At 55.0% G+C, this 19913-nt stretch overlaps 4 protein-coding genes across 8 annotated transcripts in view; 1 reads left to right on the forward strand and 3 right to left on the reverse strand.

Annotated features, from left to right (window-relative positions):
- The window catches only part of VPREB3 (pre-B lymphocyte 3), a 17677-nt gene extending 11297 nt beyond the window's left edge, over positions 1-6380 (reverse strand). The window contains exons 1-2 of one of the 2 annotated variants that reach the window (XR_001874632.1): positions 3493-6380; positions 2591-3259 (exon numbers count right to left, since the gene is read on the reverse strand). Coding sequence is in view for 1 of the 2 variants with exons in the window: in XM_017814044.1 (XP_017669533.1) it covers positions 2931-3259; positions 3493-3541 (378 nt within the window). In the remaining variant the exon portion in view is untranslated. Of the gene's footprint in view, positions 1-2570; positions 3260-3492 lie in introns of those variants that run through there. The other variant, XM_017814044.1, reaches the window with a different exon arrangement.
- LOC108496889 (vacuolar protein sorting-associated protein 29-like) lies at positions 7-2160 on the reverse strand. Of its 2 annotated transcripts, none has more exons than XM_017814042.1 (4): positions 2060-2160; positions 1535-1723; positions 777-1012; positions 7-210 (listed from the first exon to the last, which is right to left on the reverse strand). In XM_017814042.1, the coding sequence occupies exons 1-4, from the start codon at positions 2060-2062 to the stop codon at positions 93-95; spliced, it is 546 nt and encodes a 181-aa protein (XP_017669531.1). In that variant the 5' UTR covers positions 2063-2160; the 3' UTR covers positions 7-92. The 2 variants fall into 2 exon arrangements, with proteins under 2 accessions (XP_017669531.1, XP_017669530.1); XM_017814041.1 differs by having other exon boundaries at positions 1535-1753; positions 2060-2105.
- CUNH22orf15 (chromosome unknown C22orf15 homolog) lies at positions 2163-10367 on the forward strand. 3 transcript variants are annotated; one of them, XM_017814035.1, is made up of 6 exons: positions 2178-2219; positions 6206-6442; positions 7506-7592; positions 7782-7967; positions 8232-8306; positions 8727-10367. In XM_017814035.1, the coding sequence occupies exons 1-6, from the start codon at positions 2180-2182 to the stop codon at positions 8879-8881; spliced, it is 780 nt and encodes a 259-aa protein (XP_017669524.1). In that variant the 5' UTR covers positions 2178-2179; the 3' UTR covers positions 8882-10367. The 3 variants fall into 3 exon arrangements, with proteins under 3 accessions (XP_017669526.1, XP_017669524.1, XP_017669525.1); XM_017814036.1 differs by having other exon boundaries at positions 7842-7967; XM_017814037.1 differs by lacking the exon at positions 6206-6442 and having other exon boundaries at positions 2163-2219; positions 7842-7967.
- Position 10368: 1 nt separating this feature from the next.
- Positions 10369-11702, reverse strand: CHCHD10 (coiled-coil-helix-coiled-coil-helix domain containing 10). Its single transcript, XM_017814043.1, has 4 exons — positions 11625-11702; positions 11354-11546; positions 11025-11163; positions 10369-10623 (listed from the first exon to the last, which is right to left on the reverse strand). Exons 1-4 carry the CDS (start codon positions 11690-11692, stop codon positions 10604-10606), a joined length of 420 nt encoding a protein of 139 aa, XP_017669532.1. The 5' UTR covers positions 11693-11702; the 3' UTR covers positions 10369-10603.
- Positions 11703-19913: the final 8211 nt, after the last annotated feature.

Raw genomic sequence — 19913 nt, forward strand, 5'->3', positions numbered from 1 at the left:
GCACCACACCGTGGCCTGCTGCTCCTGAGACTGAACGGGGAAGGGAAGGGCTGAAAGGCAGCGAGAAGTCACCAAGGGGCTTTGAACGTGATTCAGTACTTCTTGAACTCAATTCTTTCTACTTTCACATCATCCTCAATTAGTTGGTATACATAAGTCACAGCCGTGGAAGCCTGGATATCCATCAGCACAAATGAAGGGGTGATGTTCCTGGAAAGAAGACATCCTTTGTAATCTTCCCAATTAGCTTATACCTCCTGCTATTAACACCCCTTATGTTTATGTGTTCTCATATACTTTATTGCCCAGGGCTACAGGGAAGTGGGAAACACTGCAGGGTCTGCAGGCACTGATAAAAGTGTCTCAGGCAGAGCTGCACTTAGCCTGGAACATGTCAGGCTCAGACATTTAAGCTGACAGGGCCTCCAAAGGTCTGATTTCCTACAAAATATTAGAATGCAGCTTCTGGGAAGATACTAGAAAGCCAAACGACTTCAAGAAGCTACTCCAACTCACCCCTCTCTGGGCACAGGAAGCAGCTCCAGACACACCAGTGCAGGGCTGTCATGACCAAAATGTCTAATATAAATGTTACCAGGCTAAGAAAACCCCGGTAACAGGGAGCCTCGCTGGATTCCCTGGGAAGGGAGCAATCCAGCCTCCTGCTCCCCACAGCACCTCGCCAGCACTCTGCAGCACGGCGATGAGACACATTCATTTCAGGTGACACCCACAGGCTCTGCTGTGCTGGGCAGCTCAGGGCTCCCCTCACTCACCTTTCCAAAGCACTGTAGGCTCCTGTAGCTGATCCCGGGTTGATGTAGAATTTTTTTTCATATTCAAATGCTTCAAACCTATGTGTGTGTCCCGAGATGAGAATGTCCACATCCAGCTGCCTCTGCAGCAGTGCCAGGCTGGCTGCATCACCCCAGGGAATTACTTGATGGCCGTGAATCAGCCCGATTCTGAACTGCCCAACAGTTACAACCTTCTTTTCAGGATAATTCAGGCTCTGAGGAGAAAGGTAGACAATAAATCAGTCAAGGACCCCTCATTTACGCAATGCAGCTTCCAAGACACAAACCTGCTCTTCACTGTTCAGGCACACAAAGTCTCTCTCACCGTGCAGACCCCACAGGATGCTTGTACCATACCCCAGCAAGAGCAACTTCAGAGTAAAGAGTTAGGAATTTGCACAGAGAGCAGGAGACTTTAACTGGGTACCTAACTGTAAATAATCATACACAGAGAATTCCTGCAGCTACACGGCCAGCTGGGGCACTGTGGCCTCAGCAATCACAGACTTGTGCCTGAGTTCATAGGAACCAGGTGCATGTTTTACCCCCTCACACTCAGGCCCTCCTGTTGCTGGTACAACAAGAAAGGTCTAGAAAATAATTTTTTTCTTCACTCTTACTCATTCTTACTCCTTATTCAGGTGAATTACAGTTCAGGAATTGGTCAATGCTGAGGGACTCCCCAGGATTCATGAAGACAACCAATGCAGGAAGGCAGGTTGAGGAACTGATGTTACCTCCGAGTCCCCCCTAACGACGTGGATGTCCCCAGCCAGCGTCCTGAGGTAGTCATAGCTCTCCTTGGTGCAGAGGTTTCCCGTACACAGGATGTGCTGAATCCTTCCTGGAACCAGCAGCTCCTTGAACTTCACGGGCAGGGCACTGCACCGGTGCGGGATGTGAAGGTCCCCCAGCACTAACACCAACTCCGCACACACCGGGGGGAAAGAGAGAGCCTTAACCCAGGTTACTTAACAGAACAGCACAAAAACAGAATACCACAAAACCCTGCTGCGCTCCTTTTCGAGTCAGCTCTGATGAAACAACCCTGCGCTCGCCCGAGCCTCCCCGCACAGACAGCCCAGCCCAGCCGGGCAGCGCCAGGAGCCCTCGCTCCGCACGCAGCCGGAGGTGGGGAACGTGTTGCCCGGGGGAAGCTGAGTCGGGGGGCGCCGCAGCAGCGGGGAGAGCCGGGCCAAGCCGCCGCCCCAGGCTGAACCCACGGGCAGGGAAGCAGCGCAGGTTCCCCATCCGCCGCTCACCATCCCGCCCGCTCCGGTCCGCCCGCCCCGCTGCCCTGACGCGCACGAGGGTAACCAGGAAGTGACGCTCCTGGTTTTGTGCTCCCCTGAGCCAATGGCAGCGCCAGCAGCCCCCACGTGATGTCAGCGCCTGCCGCAGGGTCCCAACGCCCGACGCGCGGTGAGCATGCGCAGTGCGGCCACCCCGTGGTGGCGCTGAATTCTGTGGGATTTCTTTGGGAAAATCCTTCGTCTTTCTGTGTGAAAACGTCCTTGTAAAGGACCCACAGGTGCCAGCGGGGTTACACGTGTCCCTTTTCCCTCAGAAGCTGTGGTGGGCGGGTAGGGGAGGGGGACCGGACAGTGTGGGTGGAGGTCTCTGGCTCCCCGGGGATGAGGGGCTGCTCCAGGGATGGGTGAGGGCTCCGTCCAGCCCAAGGGATCCCACCAAGGGCCACAGTCCGCCCTCCCGACTCAGGTACCCCGAACCACCCTGCAGGGGTGACCCCACACACGACACGAGCCCTGTGGGTAAGGATTAACCTTTATTACCAGGTGAGCCAAACTGTGCAGAAGCCCGAGCCAGATCAAGGCTACTGTGTGCTGGAAGAGCCCAGGAAAGCTGGGCCACAGGGGAGCCCTCCATCCATCCTCCTGCTGCAAGAGGAGTCCCTGGCAGGTCTCGCACCGTGTCAGGCTCTCCAGTGCTCCATGGGGGAAGTTTGGGGTCGAAGAGTAGGTCGCTGCACTTCCCAGCACGAGGCAGCGCTGCTGGGCCTGCTCAAGCGTGCGAGGAGGTCTTTCTCCATCCCTCCCAGGGCTGCTGCTCTCCCTGTTGAGGGCTTTGCATCAGGGTTGCAGAAAGGGCACAGAGAGCTTTTGTTCCCTGTTTCTAAAACCACTTGAAGGCAGGTGTCAGGGCGCAGTAGTAGGTGCCGTTGTCCTCCTGGCGGGCGGAGGCAATGGTGAGGATGCAGGTGTTGCTGGCGAGGTCCTTGGTAGCAGAGAAGCGGTCGGGAGTCTCGTCAGGCTTGTGCATTTCTCTCTCGGAGTTGTAATAAAGCAGATACCTCAGGGCATGCCCCGGGCGCTCCTGGAACCAGGAGATGCCGAACTCGGTGATGTTGTACTGGGGGCTCAGGGTGCAGAACAGCCGGGCCGTCTGCCCGGGCAGCACGAACAGGGAGGAGGGCTGGGTCAGCACGGGCTGAGCCCTGCAAGCTGTACGCAGCAAGAATGCAGTTACTGATGGGCTGAGCCGTGCCCCCCATCACCCTCAGCCCAAAATGTCCCTCAGCCCCTTTGAGGTAACCCCATTACCCAACCACCATCCTGTTTATCACCCCACACAGCCCTGGAGCAAAATGCCCTGCTCAGATTGACATCCCCTTGGACAGCCCACCACCCTGCAGTGCCCCCCCAGACAGCAGCTAACTCGGCCACCCCATCCTTACCTGTGCCCACTGTCCCCAGCAGGAGCAGGACCATGAAGTCTGGGGCCATGGCAGGAAGCAGAGGAAGGGTGGCTGTTTCAGAGAGGGTCTGTGGTGCTACAGGAACCCAGGTCACTGTGCTGATGGCGCTGGTGGGGTGTATGTAAATGACACAGGGGGCTCAGGGACTCAGCTCCCCAGGGCTGCTCGCTCTGCTGCAGCTGGGCTTCAGGGAGAGGGGGAGAGCTGAGCATCGTGACCCAGTGCCCTCCTTCACCCCAGGCCAGGCCATTTCCTTCAGCTGCACCCACAGCCAAACCCACCACCCTCTGTCCTGGACACTGGGGAGGCATCACTGTCCAGCTCTCCTCGCAGATGGGGAGAGCACAGGGGTTTCCCTGGGGTCTCACACTGTTTGCCTCAGGCCCTCTGCCATCAGGTGCACAGGAGGCCAGGAACCTGATCCACACTATGCCAAGGGTGTCCTGTGGAGGCAACAGGCTGGGGGCCAGCTGGCCCTGCTGCCACCAGGGAGAATGAAAGACAGTCTGTACCAGAATTCCCTGGCAGCCATCTCATTGCAGAAGCAGCACAAGAAAAGTTGCTGCTCCCTTCCCCCTGCAGCTCCATTGCTGTGATTTCTCAGCCTGCAGTACAGGCTGGGAGCTGCCGATGGTGCTGCCTCTTTGCCAGGGCCAGCTCTGGAACAGCAGCCATGGGCAAACACGGTGGAGTGGCTGCCAAAGCCACCGGTCAGAAGGCATTTCCTGGGGAGCATTGCAGTGAGAGGTGGCTGCAGCACGGCTGGTGCTGTGCGGAAGGACAGCAGACCGTTACAGCCAAAGGCCGCCAGCTCAGCGGGCGTGAAGCCCCTCCTGTCTGTGACACCCATCACAGGGCCCAGAGTCACCGTGTCACACAGCCACCAGCCCATGGCTGCCCTTTGCAGCAGCACAGTCAGCAGGCACTTGGCAGTGTCCCATAACTGGTGGGTGCCTCCTGCCCTCCACAGGCAGGCTTAGACTCCACCCAATGCCACCACATCACCACCCAGGGATGGCCCACTCCCTCCCCTCTGCAGCACCCAGCCCTGCTCCTGAGGTGTCCCCAAGCCAACGATATTTGCAAGAGGTTCCTGAGGTGACTGGCCTGTGTGTACTCTGGGTGTGAGGGGAAATGGAGCTCTGAGACAGAGCTAATGAGCTGCCTCATTAGAGCACCCAGCACTGTGTCTCTGGACGGGCAGATCCTGGAGAGGAAGCATCACCACCACCCAAGGATGTGATGCAGGAAGCTGGACTCCTGCTGTGCTGAGCCACCCTGCAGAGCTCTGGTGCACACAATCATCTGTCTGCTGCATTCCGGGCCCCTCAGAGCAGCTGTGACAGAGCAGGGTCCCCTCCTGCAGTGCCCTGCAGCAGCAAGGGGCCTGTCAGACCTGACAGGGCCGTACAGCACCTTGCACAGCTGGGCTGCTGTGGGGCAGGAGGGCAGCAAGGCCTGTAGTACCCCTGCCAGGGGGATGTGGTGCCACACAGCAGTCCCTGCACATGCAGTAAAGCCTGGCTGTGTCCCACCTGGGGAGACCTGTACTATCAGATTTATTAGAGGCAGCCACAGCTGCATGAGACCAACTCCATAGCCCATCCAAGGCTGAAGCTTTGCCATGGTGTCTCCTGGCCTTGTGAAGTCTTCCCCTGCAGGTATCAGCAGCTTGTGTTTCATGCAGCCAGGCCCCTGAGCTCAGTGGGGTATGAGCATGCTGCAGACACAGCTCCAGCTGTTGCCCACCAGCACTCCCCCGATTCTGCAAGGTGGTGGCAAAGTGAACATGAATTTCCCTGCACATGGGCCCAGGTGAGGAAGTGTCACATGTACACTTGTCCCATGCTCCAAGGAGATCAAGTCCATGTATTAGACAGAGGCTGTGAAACAAAACCAGCAAGGCAGAAGGAAATCACATCCTCATGCAAGGAGGGGCATTTCAGGGAAAGGGAGTTTGTTCACAGAGCACATTAGTGCTGTTACTGGTTCCCACCATTCAGGTCCTCCCCATCTGCTGACCAGCCCAGGGACACGATTTCATCCTTATGTTTTTCCACAGGAAGAGGGGATGATGCTATGATGCCCCCAAACCACTGCTGCCAGAGCATTGCACAGCAACATTTGGGCACCAAATGGAAGATGCAGCTGGCACATGAGCCACGTGCATCCCTCTGACAGGCCAGGGGGGCAGGAAGGTACTGGCTGTGCACAGTGCAAGAGCAGCTACGAGCCCAGCCCCGTGCTCACCCTGTTCTGCCAACTTTATTCCCTTCCTGCATGAGGAATGAGAGATATTCAGTGAACAGAAGGAACTCAACACAGGCAAAGGCAGTTTTATTCCAACTGCCCACAGTTCCTTCTAGTCTGCAATACCCCACTGCCTTGAGCTCCAGAGTAGGACGAGCACAGACAGGATCCTCAGGCAGATTTTTCCAGGGGCATCCAATCATCTTGCAGAGGAGGCCACACTGCCCTTGCAGCAATGCTGGGCTCAGCTGGGAGCAGGGTGGGCAGATGTGGCACCACCACAGCCCAGATGAGCTGCAGGACAAACAGGGGCAGGAAACACCACGAGACTGCAAAAAGTCTGAAATTCAGACTAGCTGGGACCACATAGAGCAGGCAGCCTTCCCAAAAGGCTGCTGTTTAGCTCAGTCTCTGCTCTACCCCCCCTTCTCCCACCCCGCAGCTGCAGGAGGCTTGGGAACCTGCAGGGGCCATTCCCTGTTGCTGGGAAATCTGGCTACTGAAACCACAACAGCGTCAGTGGCAAACACAGCCTGTTCCCTGGGCACTCCAGAAGCTCCCACCACTGCCTGCAGGAAGGCACCCAGCACAAGCAGCCCCTCAGCACAGTCCTGGGCCCCCACCAAAGGGGAGCAGCTCTGGGAGAGGAAAGCCATGTTCATCACAGTGAGATACGGAGGTATGTGGGGAGAGCTCCAGCCTTGCCTCAGCTCTAGGGCCAGACACCCACCTGGACATCCTCACCGCCCCCGCAAGGGGCAGGGAGGGACAGGGCACCCTGGTGCACAGCAATGCCCAGGGGTTTGGGAACATGCAGGAGAGCTCTGCACCCTGCACCTCACCTGTCTAAAGAAATAAAATGCCTAGACACTGAATCGTGGAGGGAAACCACACCAGCAGCACTGAGTTAATCACAGGGAGGGCAGAGGCAAGGATGAGTTCCCAGCCTGGCAGCTCTGGGGAATCACTGCAGGGAGGTGCCCTGCTTATCTACACACAAGCAGAAAAGTCACGGGGCAGAAGTGCCAGCTGCCAGCAGAGCTCTTCTGCTCCTGGCTGTGTGGGAAGGGTTCCCTGGCTCAAATCCTGACCCTCAGCTTCAGAGAGGAGGTATTTGTGGCTGGTAGGATGGAATGAGCAGCCCCTCTCCTGACCTCACCCAGTTGGCTGAGAGCCTTTGCCTGACCCCAGACACTCGTGGCTGAAGGTGTCAGACACACACAGTCCTAAGCCTTTGCTCCCTCTGCTATTTGAATTGGATCACCAGCTCTGACCACTGACGTGTGTCAGCTTTGGGGATTTCTCAATTGTGACAAACTTGGTGAGAGTTCATGGCCAAAATATCCCCTGGTGACTCAGCCACAGTCTCCAGCTCTTTCCCCTTGTGACTGGGACCAGCTTGTGGAATGGGACTGGCAAGAACCACAGCTCACTGCTTTTTCCTGCTCACGCTCAATGAAACTGTATTGAAGGACAGAGACACTTCATCAGTCAGAACTGTTTTTCCCACATCAAAGTGTTCATCCCCTCCCCTAACCTGGGGCACTCCCAACGCCAACCACCAGCAGATGTGGCTGTAAAGGAGCACCTCAAAGCCCTGGTGATGCCACATGGGGATCCTGCCTTTGCTGGCTACACAGTGGGCACTTCTGAGCCACCTGTTGTGCCTCCTGCCACATCCATGGGGCTCCTGGATTTGACGTGACCACGCTCACATCTCGGGTCTCATTCTCTGTCTGCAGCCAACTGCCAAGTGATGGTGAACCTGCAGTGCTCTGTTCTGATCCTCACAACCCACCTGAAGAGGAAGTGTCAGTGCAGGCCTGAAGGTACGAGTGCTCCTGGGCAGGGGGCTCCAAGGGACCAGCACCCACCCACAAAGAGCAGTAGAGGGTAGCAAACAGGTCACATGGGAGTCACGGACCATCCTAAAACACAGGGAAAGGGGCAGCAACTCCAGACCTTGATAGATTCTCTTCAAAGCTAAATTGCTAAGGAGAATACTCTAAACCCCACAGGCTCATGCTGGCCACACAGGGACACACTGGGCTTCCTTCACCATGTGTCTCTCCCTCCAGACTGCATTGATCTTCTGGATGAAACAGGCACCCTGATGAACCTGAGCAAAGTGGAAAACCCTGCATCCGAATACAGCAGTAAATACCTCCGGGAAAGGGAGCACTACATCCTCATCAGAGTCATCCGTAAGATCCTCGTTGGGACAGCACAGCTCTGGGTGGGGGCAGAGGGGTGGGTTTCCAGAGCGGCTCTACTCAGCAGTCACTTAGCACAGGAGCTCTGAGGAGGCAGAAGCCAGCTCAGATGAAGAGCTAGAGCTGAACCTTTGTCTGAGGTGACTACTCTTGGGGACAAGGAACCTTTCGTGGGCTGAACCACCTGCCCCAGTAACAAGCCTTCAGTTTGCAGTCAGGAGAGAGACTAATCCATTTCTCTCATTCTGCTGGCAGGAGACAAAAACTCTGAAGCCACCTCCTATGAATCCTTGCTAGAGGACCTGGAGAAACACTACCCTGACCTAACAGGTAAGAGCCAGACACCCAGAGAGGAGCCAAGGGTGCCGGCATGACTCCTCTGCCCACCTCAGCACCCATGGGACTAACCCCCACTTAAGGGCTGGTTATGGCTATGGCAGTGAGTGCACTCAGGCAGCAAGGGAAGGGACAATCAGAAACCAGAGCTAGTTTGCAGAACACTTCCTAGTTAGTGGGACAGCAGGGACCTGCTGCCCTCCCACCCCACAGCAGGCAGAAGCCTGCCCAGATTGCCCTTGGCAAAGAGGGGACATTTCCTTGGGAGAAACAGGGAGAACAGGAGAAACTGGGAAATCCAGAAGTGTCTCTCCCAGGCTGTGGTCTCACAGGGTGGCAGTGCCTTGCTCAACATGCAAGGGGCAACCCACCCAGCAGAACACACAGCTCTGGAGGGGGTTGATCACTCCACAGATCGGCTGCAGCAGCTCTCAGCAAAGACGCAGAGGAGAGACCAGTGGAGGAAGGGAACCTCGCAGAGGAAGGCTCAGCCCCACATCAGCACCCAGTTAAGGAACAAAACCACCTCAAAGAAGAAGAGGGGCTCAGAGTTCAAGACCCCTAAATGAGGAACAGACCCATTCCTGGTCACACGCACAGCACAGCCACCACCAGGACTCAGCCACCTCCCCAGCTTATTCCTAGTTCAGCAAGAGTGCCCTGCTACTGAGATCCTCTTCCTGGGGTGCCCTGCTCCTCAAAGGTTCACACTACATCCAAAGCTGCATCCTGACAAACCAGGCAAACACAGCACCACAGCCAGGCACAAGCAGCATCCAGGGGTCATTCATGTTCCCATGGCATGGCCTGCGCTCTCCAGTGACAAGAACCTGCACCTCCTTTCAACCCCCCTGCACAAGCAGCCAGAGGAACACGCACCCACATCACTGGATGGACCAGCTTTCCACAGTCACCACACTGTCAGTGCCTTCTAGAGACTCTCCACTGGGGTCACCAGGAAAGGCTGTTCCAGAGACAGCCCATTTCCCCTACAGAAGCAGCTCTTTGCCAAGATGGGCCAAAGACAGAACAGACCTGCTGCAGGTGCTCCTGCTGGTTCTCCTTAACAGCTTCTCCACCCAGACTAGCACACACCAACGTTAAATTTATTTCTGAAATGGAGTTAACTTCAGAGTGGTTCTCCCCTGCTCACACTGGGACAGTTCAGGACACAGCACTTTGGCTTTGAATCTCTGGCATCTGCTTTTGCTCTTGGCTGTTTCTCAGGAGAGCACAAGGCACCCCAATAAAGCCAGACAGAGCTCAAAACATTATCTACCAAGAATTTAGATTATGACATTTAGAAGGGGCAGGACTTTCAACACCAGCCTCCAATATCTGCTGCCAGCATTTACCATCTAGACCTGGATTTCCGCACAAATCCCAGCTGAGAACTTGTCCAGTATTCAAGTCAGAGGTCAAAAGGTTAATAGACTCATTCTGCCATGAAAATGCATCAGTTAAGCATCTGAAAGTGTCATGGTTTCACTGCTGTGCCACTAAAACTCCATCTGAAGCCTCAAAATTCTCTTTTACGCCAACGTAAAGAACAGGGTGCTCTGCCAGAGGCCAGTCTGAGGGCAGCACTCATGAGATTGTTCTGCCAAGGTGACTGTAAGAGGAAAGCAGCTCCAAACTTCACCTGTTGCCAGTGACCTTGAGAACATTGCATAATCTGCTAAAGCTTTTAAGTAAGATCAGCCAACTGTACCCAAGGTCCCACAGCCAGACAGGTCACATTGTCTTAGCTCTAAGTCAGAACAGCTCTCCAGGAGGAGGATATCTATAGAAAAATAATTTGTTACTGAAAATACTCTAGACACATCTTGGATTACCTCTCTCCAGCCTCTCCTCTGCCTGGAGGGCAGCCAGTGCAGCCTCAGCTGAGGTCTGGATCTCTTTTTGCCAAGTCATGCAGGCTCTGTCCTTGCTAGGCTGCACCTCCTATTTGCAGGGAACACACAGTAGTGCCTTGTCCTTTAAGCAGCTGATACTGTTAACATTTTGGTAGCTTAATTTTAGCTTGAGAATTAAATAAAGAACGTGCACAAGTGACAGGTCCAAATAAATTCCTTTATTTCTCTGTAATAAATATAGCACTATCTGAATTCTAAAGACCCTTGGGTCCAATTGTTCCTTTCCTTCCCTACTAGTTCAGAAGTGAATTACCACTAGAATGCTCCTGTCTGGTCAGTCTACTCCCTCCAGCTCACTCCCTGTCTGTCCTTCTGCTCCCCATGGATAGCAGGGCTCTACACCACGATCCTCTTCCCTACAAGGGGGCAGATTCTTCACAGGAGAGAAGAAACACCTACAGGGAAGAAGCATAAGTTCAGCATTAGGTACATGTTCCAGCAGCTAGAATTAAAAGCTCTCTTATCTCAGGTGACCAGATCAAGACCTAACTTCTGACAACAACTTATAATAAATGCAGCAAGAATTAGAGAATCAGCTAGGGAAAAACAGCAGGCTTCCCATGGCAGCAAAACAGGATCTGCTAAGAGGGTACCTACAGCCTCCCCACCTTCAGAAGTATGGTCAAGATCACTTCTCCCGCCCTTTCCAGTGCCCTTCTGGGAACAGAGGAGGCAGAACTGCTTCCTACAGCCCTGAAGAGCACTACAGCCTTAAAAGATCACTTCTGCAACCTTCAAACCCTCTCAGGTACTCTCCTGGCAGCAGTTCCCTTCTGCAGGGATGGGGGACACTCACCGTTGTTATACTTGCACTGCTTCAGAGCCTCGTTGAAGCCCTCGCACAAGGTCAGGTCTTGCTGGTTGGTGGCACATTCCAGGAACTGCTTCATCTCGTAGTGGCAGGGCCCGAAGGGCGACTGCGGCTGCATGGGGGGCTGCGGGCACGGGCCCGGTCAGGGGGCGGCCCGGGGACACCGACGCCTCCTCCCCGCGGCAGGAGGGCTCTGTCCCTCCTTCCCTGCCAGCCCCCAGTCCCCTCTGCCCCGGCCCGTGGCCCCACGGCCCGCCCGCGGCCCCACGGCCCGCCCGCCCAAGGGCAGCCCAAGGGCACAGCCCCGCTCGTACCTGTGCGGGCGCCGCCGCCTTGGCCGGCTCGGAGGAGGAGCCGCCGCTGAAGACGCCGGTGATGGCGCTGCCCACGACGTGTCCCACGGCGGAGCCCACGGCCACGCCGGCCGCCGTGCTCGCCATCTGCGCCATCAGCCCGGGCTGCGCCGGCTGCGCCGCGGGCGCCGCGACCGGGGCCGCTGGAGCCGGGCTGCGGAGAGAAGGGAGTCAGGAGGGGCGGCACAGGACCCGCGTGTCACGGTGTGCCGCACTGTGTGCCCCGCAGTACCTGGTGGGCGCCGGCGCGGTCGCGGGCCGAGCCGCGGGTCGAGACACGCTCCGTCCTCCCCGCGCCATCCTCACTCTCCTCTTCTCAGCGCGCCCGCTCACGCGCGCCGCCTTAAGAAAGGCCGCCGCCACCACGTGACGCCCTGCGCATGCTCAGTCAGGCGGCCGAATCCGCGGCCCCGCCCCACTGAGGGAAGGATGGGATCCCGCCGGGCGCATGCGCAGAAAGGGCGAGACGGGTGTCCCCGGGCTCTTCCCACCCGCCCCCGCGAGGTCCGTGCGCCGCCAGGGGGCGCGCGAGGCCCGTCCGGCCCTCAGGGAGCGGGGAGGGGGCGCGGCCGGGGGTCATTAAATTACGGGATTATCGAATCAGTGAGTTATCGAATTGTCGAATCAGTGAATCAATAAATCGTTAAAAGGCCTTTGAGATCATCGACTCCAAGCGTTAACCCCGCACCGCCAAGGCCACCGATAACCCGCGTCCCCAGCTGCCCCACCCACACGATTCCGGAACACCCCCAGCCTGTGCCAGGGCTGGACAACCCTTTCAGTGAAGAATTATTTCCTCATATCCAATTGAAACCTCCCCTGGCACAACTTGAGGCCAATTCCTCTTGTCCTATTGCTTGTTACATGGGAGAAGAGGCTGCCCCCCAGCTGGCTCCATCCTCCTTTCAGGGAGGAGCAGGAATGATTTATACTCGTATGATGGCTCCGTAGCAGACACTGACCATGGTTCTGCTCACTCCAAAGCTGGAGTTGACTTTGCCTTTCAGTCTGTCCCACTGTGCTGCCCTAGTCCAAATGGGACAACAAACATGTTCAGGGGTGAACTGGTACCTCGCTGTGCCCAAATTCAGCACCTGCCAGTGAAGCCACTCACCATCTCTAGGGTCACTGGCCCTAACGTGGCTTAGCCCGTTTTTGTGGTCCAGCCACTGGGTGAGGGCCACGACTACTGCAGAGCCACAGAGGGACAGAGCTCTGTGCACTCCAGGCAGGGCAGAAAGAGAGGGAGCAGGGAGGCACTGCTGGCAAGGGATGAGCTGAGCACAGCAGCTCTCCCATGATGGTTAATGAAGGTGTTGTGACAAAGGAGAGCTGCAAAAAGGGCAGTGTGGTGGCTTTGCAACTGCTCAGAGCATGCTTCTCCCAGGTGTGGAGCAGAGCATGAAGGGGCTTGTTGGGAATGGGCATGGAGAGGGCCTCTGTTGCATGGGAGACAATGGGTGGAGGAGAGGTGGATAATGATGGGCTGGGAGAGGGAAGATGAGCACTCCACAATTGGGGCAGAGAAAAGAGGGTGCCAGGGAGGAGCTCAGAGAGGAATGATGTGGTCTAAGCCACTGGCCAGCATAACAGTTTTTGCAGCAGCCCTCTGGATACAAACCAGGAGATCAAGGAACACTTTGCAAGGCGTGGACATTGTTGGGCAGTAGGAATCCATGAGAAGATGATGATGAGCCCTCAAATCACGAACAGACAGGCTGGATGACGCCAGTTTTACCTTCAAACCAATTTCCTGACAATCATCTCTTCCCTGGCACCCCCGCTGGTTTCCAGGGCCTCTGTTGGTCCGTGTCGGTTCAACACCTCCCCAAAATGGCCCTTCTTGCCAGCTCCATCTTCGGATGTTCCTTATGCCCTGTGGAGTGAAAGGAATTTCCAAAATTGAGAAGGATCCAGAAGTTGTCCAGGAAAAAAAAAATCCCAGCTATGTTATGTCTCCAGGGCTGTGTTCGTATATTCAGCACGTTATGAAAACCAGCTCTTTGGGCTGGTTCATTGACTGGCAGGAATTAGAGAGCTAAGTCACTGCAGGACTGGCAATTAGCTGCTGTGTAAGTGTTTTTGTAGAGTCAAATTTCCAGCACGAGGGGAAGAGAAAAGCATTTGTAAAGCAAGCAGCCCCCTCTGTGCAGGAGCTGGGTGGGCGGGGGGAGCTGCAGCTCCCGAGGAGAGAAAGGGATTGTGCCTCAAACAAACACCACTTTGGTCTCCTCGTCTGCAGGGTAACACCCCCAAATCCTTCCTCCCACAGCGCCTGCCCCAGGAGCTGTGCAGTTCTGCTTTCAGCTGGAATAGCAGCATTTTACATCTGGCACTTGCCTGTCTTTTCCCACTAATAGAGAGGGGGCCAAGCAACTGTAAAACCAGAGGAATGTGACTGGAAAGCCCCTGCCTCAGCAGCACCTGCACTTTTTCCTTTTCCCAGCCACGGGTCCTGGAGGAGCAGGGTTCCCTTCCTTGTGCAGCCCCATCCGGATGAGCCACAAGCAGTTGTGCGCAAACAGATCTTAAAGGCAGGAGAGAGAAAAGGCAGGAGGGAAGACAAGGGTGACCTCAGAGAGCCCCTTGGTGCAAGAAACCCCCGGGAGAGAGCTCAGCTCTCTGCCATCAGCGTGTGAGCGTGGACGAGCCAGCAGGGCGTGGGGCTGGGGCCGACACACCACGGGCTCCTTTCCCTTCTTGGTTTTTCCTGGCCATAGGAAGAAGCTCAGCATGTGCCGGGGGGAGGAGAGGACAGACTTGCAGGGGGTGCAGGGAATGCCAGAGCTCCAGCCATAAGAAATCAGGATTCATTAGTTCCACCACGCGCAGAACAACTTGCTGAAGGAGCCTGGGTTTCAAGCTGAGCGCGTCCCTCTAAGCTGCGTCTGGGGGACCCTTTGATTTGGTTAATTAGACACAAAGTTTTTCTGTGCAGTGGGAGGCCGGGTATGTGCTGAGGAGCACAGCTACCCTGGGCTTACTAATGAGATAATTTATTGTGGCTGTCTGAGAGCCTGAGTGTACACAACTCCACCCGCACACACACCACCCACTGCAAGCCCTCTGCTCCCAGCTGGAGAGTCCTCAGCACCGGAGGTGGAAGTACTGTGGCAGGTCTCCCTGTGAGAACCCTGCCGAGGAGCCATCCTCCTGCTGAGGGACTGCTGCAGGAGGGCCCTGTTTGCATCTAAATATCCCTGCAACAGTTTTCTTCCCTGGCCAAACTTCCTAACTCCTCTGTTTTTCAGCCTAAATTTGATCTTTGATTCAATCAAGTAGCTTCATTTCTGCCTCTCTATCTTCCCCTGCTCCAGAAGATCCCTCCTTACATAGTTCGAGTGTTAGGGCTTGCCTGCACTTGAAGGTTGACTCTAGATTTAGGGACATATAAATCTGAAAGATAGTAACTAATTCCTGAATACTTCTGGAAAGATTGACTGAAACCCAGTAATTTCTGAATAACTCAGTGCACTGGCTGGCCAGTACCTCCCCTCCTGTTAGCACCAGGAGCGGGTAGGACAAGGTTTGTAAAAAGCAGGTTTGTTTTTTTCCAACTGCTTTCTCCCCGTTGCTCTAAAAGCAGATCATAACCTCCCCCTTCAGAGTTTGCCTCACTTAAATCCTCACTCTGTCACCGCTGAAATGTGGCTACAAAGAGATCTAGGAATTCCCCAAGCATTTGAATCTCAAGGGGTTGTTTCACAGGTAAGGAATGCAACACTGGCCTCCCTGTGTCTCCTACCTGTCTCTGCCCCTCCGTGGGGCGACACCGCGGGTCTGTCTTTACCAGGCTGCAGTTTCACGGGGCGCTTGCTTAGGGGACGGTGACACCCAAAAGTGTCACCTTTCTGCAGAAAGCCCTCTCCACGCAGCCATGTCACGCTGTGGATCGTCCCTGCCCGGTCCCTGCCACGGGCCACCACCAGCAGGTATCCATCTGGGGATGCTGCTGGAGCCTCCTGCCTCCCGAGCTGCAGGTTTGCGCTTGGGGAACCCTAATTAGTGCATGCAGGGGCAGATCTGGGCAGTGCTCTGGGTGTACCTGAATTTAAGTTATTTAGGTTAACAGCAAATTGCACGGGATGATTGCTCGGGGATCTGGGCAAACTATTCAAAGCAGAAGAAAGTGTCTGATGAATTAGCCAATATTTTTGTTTGTGGACAATCCCCAAGAAAGAAAGAAACCAAACCTCCAGTTCTTACCAATGTGTTTGCTACTCAAAATTGCTCCATGAATCATTTAAGACTGAATGTATGCAGTGAGTGGTTTTCTTGTGAGTGGGTTTCTTGTGTCCTCCTTTTATTTTCATCTTTGAGCTCTGGCTGGTCCTAATTCTGCATGTGCCAAGTGGCTGATTTCAGTCCCCAGGTTCACATGGAGCTCTCGAGTCAGATGGAAATATGCAAGCACTACTTTTTTTATCCTATAAAAAAAGCAGAGTTGCCACTGAGAAATAATAATAATTTTTAAAAAATCAGGCAAGTTCCACGAAATAGAATTCACAGATTTTTCACGAACAAATGGCACATTTCCCACAGTCCTGCCTCACCACCATTCCCCAAGGGATAATAAAACAGCAGTGTCGCAGGTAGGTGATATTCGATGGCACCCCCACGGCAGTGTGGCACAGAGCCCTGTCTCACTCTGGATGCCACGGGCCTCGTGCACACTCCCCCGACAGATTCTTGCTGTCTCAGTCTCTTTTTAGCCAGGATACAATGCCTGAAACAAAGTGACTGCGTTGCGAGAGTCGAAGATGAGAAACGGGAGGAAGGAAAAGCCAGGGCGTCTTGGTGGAGGAGCTGCAGATGGCCAGACGTGACTGCAAGGGAGGGGAGGCAGCACTCTGAGTGCTGTTTCAGCTTTCAAGTCTCGTGCTCCCAGGATCTACATGCCATTTCTTGGATGTGGTTTGCCCCGAGGGCAATCTCAACAGCTGTGAAGTTTCAACAGATGAACAATGTAGTTTTCAATAAATTTCATCAAGCAAAGGAAAGGCTTTTAACTCATTCATGCTTGCCCACTTTTGGTCTGAAGGCTCTTCCGGACCTGAATCTGTTCATGTCATGAGCGTTTCCTGTTTGAACCCCAGGGCCTGACTGCTGGAGCACACCTGAGCTACACTGCTGTGCTCCAGGTTTCTGGAGAGCTCTTCCCCATCAGAAGGGGCTTCTCTCAGCCATTCCCAGGGGTGCTGGGAAGTGCAGGTACATCCCTGTGTTTACCTGTGCCACTTGAACCCACCCGGCTGGCCTGTGGGTGGAAGAAGGTACCAGTTGTGGAATATGGATGCCCTCACCTCCTGATGGGGAAAGAAGATGGTAGAAGAAGAACTTTTTCAAACCTCCTTGTGGTGGCTGCATCTCAGAAGTTCCATTTCTTTTGTATTCACACATCCAGAAGTGGGGTTTGTGCACTTGGAGGCATGTTCTGATCCCAGCTGAAGACTGATGCTATTAGTTGTAAGTGAAGGAAGAACTTTTGTGACCCCAAATTCTTCAGACAGATCTAGTCAAGAAATTACCAAAACACCTCCAGGGTATCCTCAGATGGTGAAGACAACAATTACTGTCAATTCACCTGCTGAATACAGTACAGGACAGCAAACCTGAGCCCAGAGATTTTGTTTGTGAATTTGTTTTGTTTTCTTCATGGCCACAGAAGTGCAGCTACAAAGCCAACATGAGTTTGTTTTGTGTGTGTCTGGGGGATCTGAGCAACGAGCCCCTGCCCTTGGCTGCCTCTCCTCTGGCTGGGATCCACCAAGTGGTTTCAGGGAGCCCAAAGCACCAAGCTCACACCCCTTGCAGGAGAGAGTGCTAAGCAGGCCCTGGAGGGATCTCACACCTCTACAGGCTCCCTGCTTTCCCTGTTGATGCTTTACCTGAGGTGTCCCGGTTGATGGGCTTGGGACTCAGCATTTCCTCTTCACCTAAACGTCTGCCCAGAGGCCATTCCCTTCTGCTCTTGCATAGCTGCTCCGTGGCTGGTCTGGTTCCCCCTCTCTGCTGCACACAGACAGCAAACATCCCTGGAGAGCTGCCTCGGTGCTCCCCACGCACAGCTCCAGGGGGCACAGCTCCCGGGCATCTGCAGTAAAACAACATGAGCCCAACTACGGAAGCAGGATGGGGTCTGTGTGCAAGGCAGAGGCACCCGTGACCTTTAGGAGGCTGTTAGCACCAACCCACGAACAGCTACTGCTTTGAACTAGAATATTACAGTAAATCCCCCCATCTCCCCCTTCCCAAGCAAAGACAGAGCCCATGCAGCAGCCAGAGAGATCTTGTGTGGTGCTGCAGCCTCTACAGGACATTTCACAGACATCTGGGATTTGAGGTCCTCTGTCTCAGCTCTCCAAAGTGCCTCATGAGTTTTAATCACATTGCTCTCCCTGTCCTATTGAAGCTGTCCAGCCATTAGCTTCTGACACCTTTTCTCAGATGGAAACTAAATACTGCAGCTCATGTTTTCCTTCCTCTGTGGAAGGCACTGATGTCTCCTTTTCACATGGATAGTCAATAATCCCTGCAAATGCACAGGGCAGCCTGGTTGTGCACTCTGGTTGGTCGTGATTTCTGCTGAAATGCTCTTGTTTCAGCTGCCATCTCCACCATAGAGTCCTGAGCTCAGTGCAGAGTCCATCCAGGGGCTCCTCCATAGGAACACTGCAAACATCCTCCTCTGTAGGGACAGCCTGGCCTTTGCAAAATCAGTGGTGTGAGCAAACTCCTCAGCTTTCTGGAAAGGCTGGACACTGTGCATGCCATGCTGGATTCATTCCCAGCTTTGGGCAAGGTCTCATGGTGCTTCTTTTAGACTGTTCTTCAGAGCCTTCAGTGTGCTCTCTTGGTGATTCCCTGCATCCAAAGCTTCCACAGTGAGTTTGTGATAATGCAGCCTCTGAGTTCAGCAATCGCTTCCCAAGAGAAAGCGGGAAAACACTTTGGGAACTGAGCTCTGTGACTGTCCAGCAGCCAATTTAATCCAGTAACATTTCTTAGTGGCAATGCAGTGTGGGACATGTCCTTCCCCACAGCATCCTAGGGTAGCATGAGCTCCGAATGGCAGAGCTGCACAAAATAACAAGAGCTTCACAAAATCACTACTGCACAAAGTAACCACTGTGAGAGGCACTTTGATCCCAATGGGAGCTGAGAGAGCGTTCACACCAATAAAACACACGCTTCCATGGTCTCTCTTCCTGGACTGAGTTTGCTTGTTCTCCTGTCTTTTTCCCCTCCTGGCTCGCATCCTTACCGCCTTCATGCGGCTTCATTCAGTCAGAGCCCCATGTCTGCCTGGTTCTGCTCACCTGGCACCAACCAGCCCAGCTGCCTCCCTGCCACGAGTGCAGCCACCGCGTCCTGCTGAGATGTGGGAGCACTCTCTCTTTCCTACTGCTGGCCCTGGCCACGCTTCCTTGTTCGTCCTGGGGACAGACACCTTCCACTGGTTACAGACACCCCGTGGGGAGATGCCCGAGCAATGTGGAGGGGCAGGACGGTCCCAGCAGCAGTGAGGCTGTGCCGAGAGGGGCTTGGGGAGTGGTACCTGTTCCCGGGAGGTGAGTTCAGCAGCGTTTGCTGAGGTGGGGGGAGAGAGGGAGGGAGATGAGGGGCTTGGCTGCTCTGGGTAGAAACGTGCGTGAAGAAAAGCCTCGACCCACACCCTGAATTCCACAGCTCGACTCCGGGGACAGGGGGAGGGAGAGAGGACAGGACGGGACATTTCCAGCAGACCTGCGACTTGTTCATAAAAGCCTCATCTCACCAGCCCTGCCTGCCTCCTCCCCCATCGCCTCCACCGCTCACGCCGGGTTTTATTAACGCAGTTCCCCTCAGGCTACAGGGAATCACATCCCAGGAGACATTCCAGTCTCAGATCGGCTTCGGAGGGGATCAGAGGGAGCCAGGGGTGGGGGGCGTTTCACCGGGACGTTTCATTTGCGGAGAGCTGACAGGTTGGGAGCGCTGCAAGACGGCACTAGCAACCTCCTTATCAGACACTGAGCAGCCGCAGGCTGGAATCGCGTCTCTGCTCGGCACTGGATGTCCCAGCCATTTCTTGCTTTGTCCAGGCTGCTGGCTGGGAGCTCTTTACCTGGGCTCTGCCGGGTGCTGGGTGCACGGCTGGGCACGGGGAGTCCAGGCAGGGAGTCTGGCCCTGTTGCTCAGGTGAGCAAACCATTGGTGACATGTAGGCAGGTCCAGGCTGCCACAGGAGCTCAGCCTGGGGTTATATCCTTTCCCTGAGCACCAACAGGGCCTCAGCCGCCAGCTCCTCGCAGCCGTCGCACCCTGCACCAGTCGGGGCTGACACCTCTCGCCAGGAATGGGAGCTGGCTCCCCGGCGTCTGGCTCCCCAGGTGAATTGTGGTGTGCCCTGAGCCTACGCCAGGAAAATGCCAGCAGATGAAACTGCATCTCAGGCCAAGAGACACGAAGATGGATATGTTTTCCTTGCCTGGCTTATCTCGCAGGCAGTGCTTCTCACCGGAGCCCGGCACTGTTTGTG

This window comes from Lepidothrix coronata, unplaced genomic scaffold (genome assembly GCF_001604755.1).
Source record: "Lepidothrix coronata isolate B3197 unplaced genomic scaffold, Lepidothrix_coronata-1.0 Scaffold44, whole genome shotgun sequence".
Taxonomy (NCBI): Eukaryota; Metazoa; Chordata; class Aves; order Passeriformes; family Pipridae; genus Lepidothrix; species Lepidothrix coronata.

Coding starts and splice junctions, on each gene's coding strand:
- CUNH22orf15 (XM_017814035.1), top strand. CDS start 2,180: ATGTCAGCGCCTGCCGCAGGGTCCCAACGCCCGACGCGCG. Junction 2,220..6,205: donor GTCCCAACGCCCGACGCGCG/GTGAGCATGCGC, acceptor CCCACCCCGCAG/CTGCAGGAGGCTTGGGAACC. Junction 7,968..8,231: donor CATCCTCATCAGAGTCATCC/GTAAGATCCTCG, acceptor TTCTGCTGGCAG/GAGACAAAAACTCTGAAGCC.
- CHCHD10 (XM_017814043.1), bottom strand. CDS start 11,692: ATGGCGCGGGGAGGACGGAGCGTGTCTCGACCCGCGGCTCGGCCCGCG. Junction 11,547..11,624: donor ACCGCGCCGGCGCCCACCAG/GTACTGCGGGGC, acceptor TTCTCTCCGCAG/CCCGGCTCCAGCGGCCCCGG. Junction 10,624..11,024: donor GCAGTGCAAGTATAACAACG/GTGAGTGTCCCC, acceptor TCTTCCCTGTAG/GTGTTTCTTCTCTCCTGTGA.
- LOC108496889 (XM_017814041.1), bottom strand. Junction 1,013..1,534: donor TCGTTAGGGGGGACTCGGAG/GTAACATCAGTT, acceptor CTTTCTCCTCAG/AGCCTGAATTATCCTGAAAA. Junction 211..776: donor GCCTACAGTGCTTTGGAAAG/GTGAGTGAGGGG, acceptor TCTTCTTTCCAG/GAACATCACCCCTTCATTTG.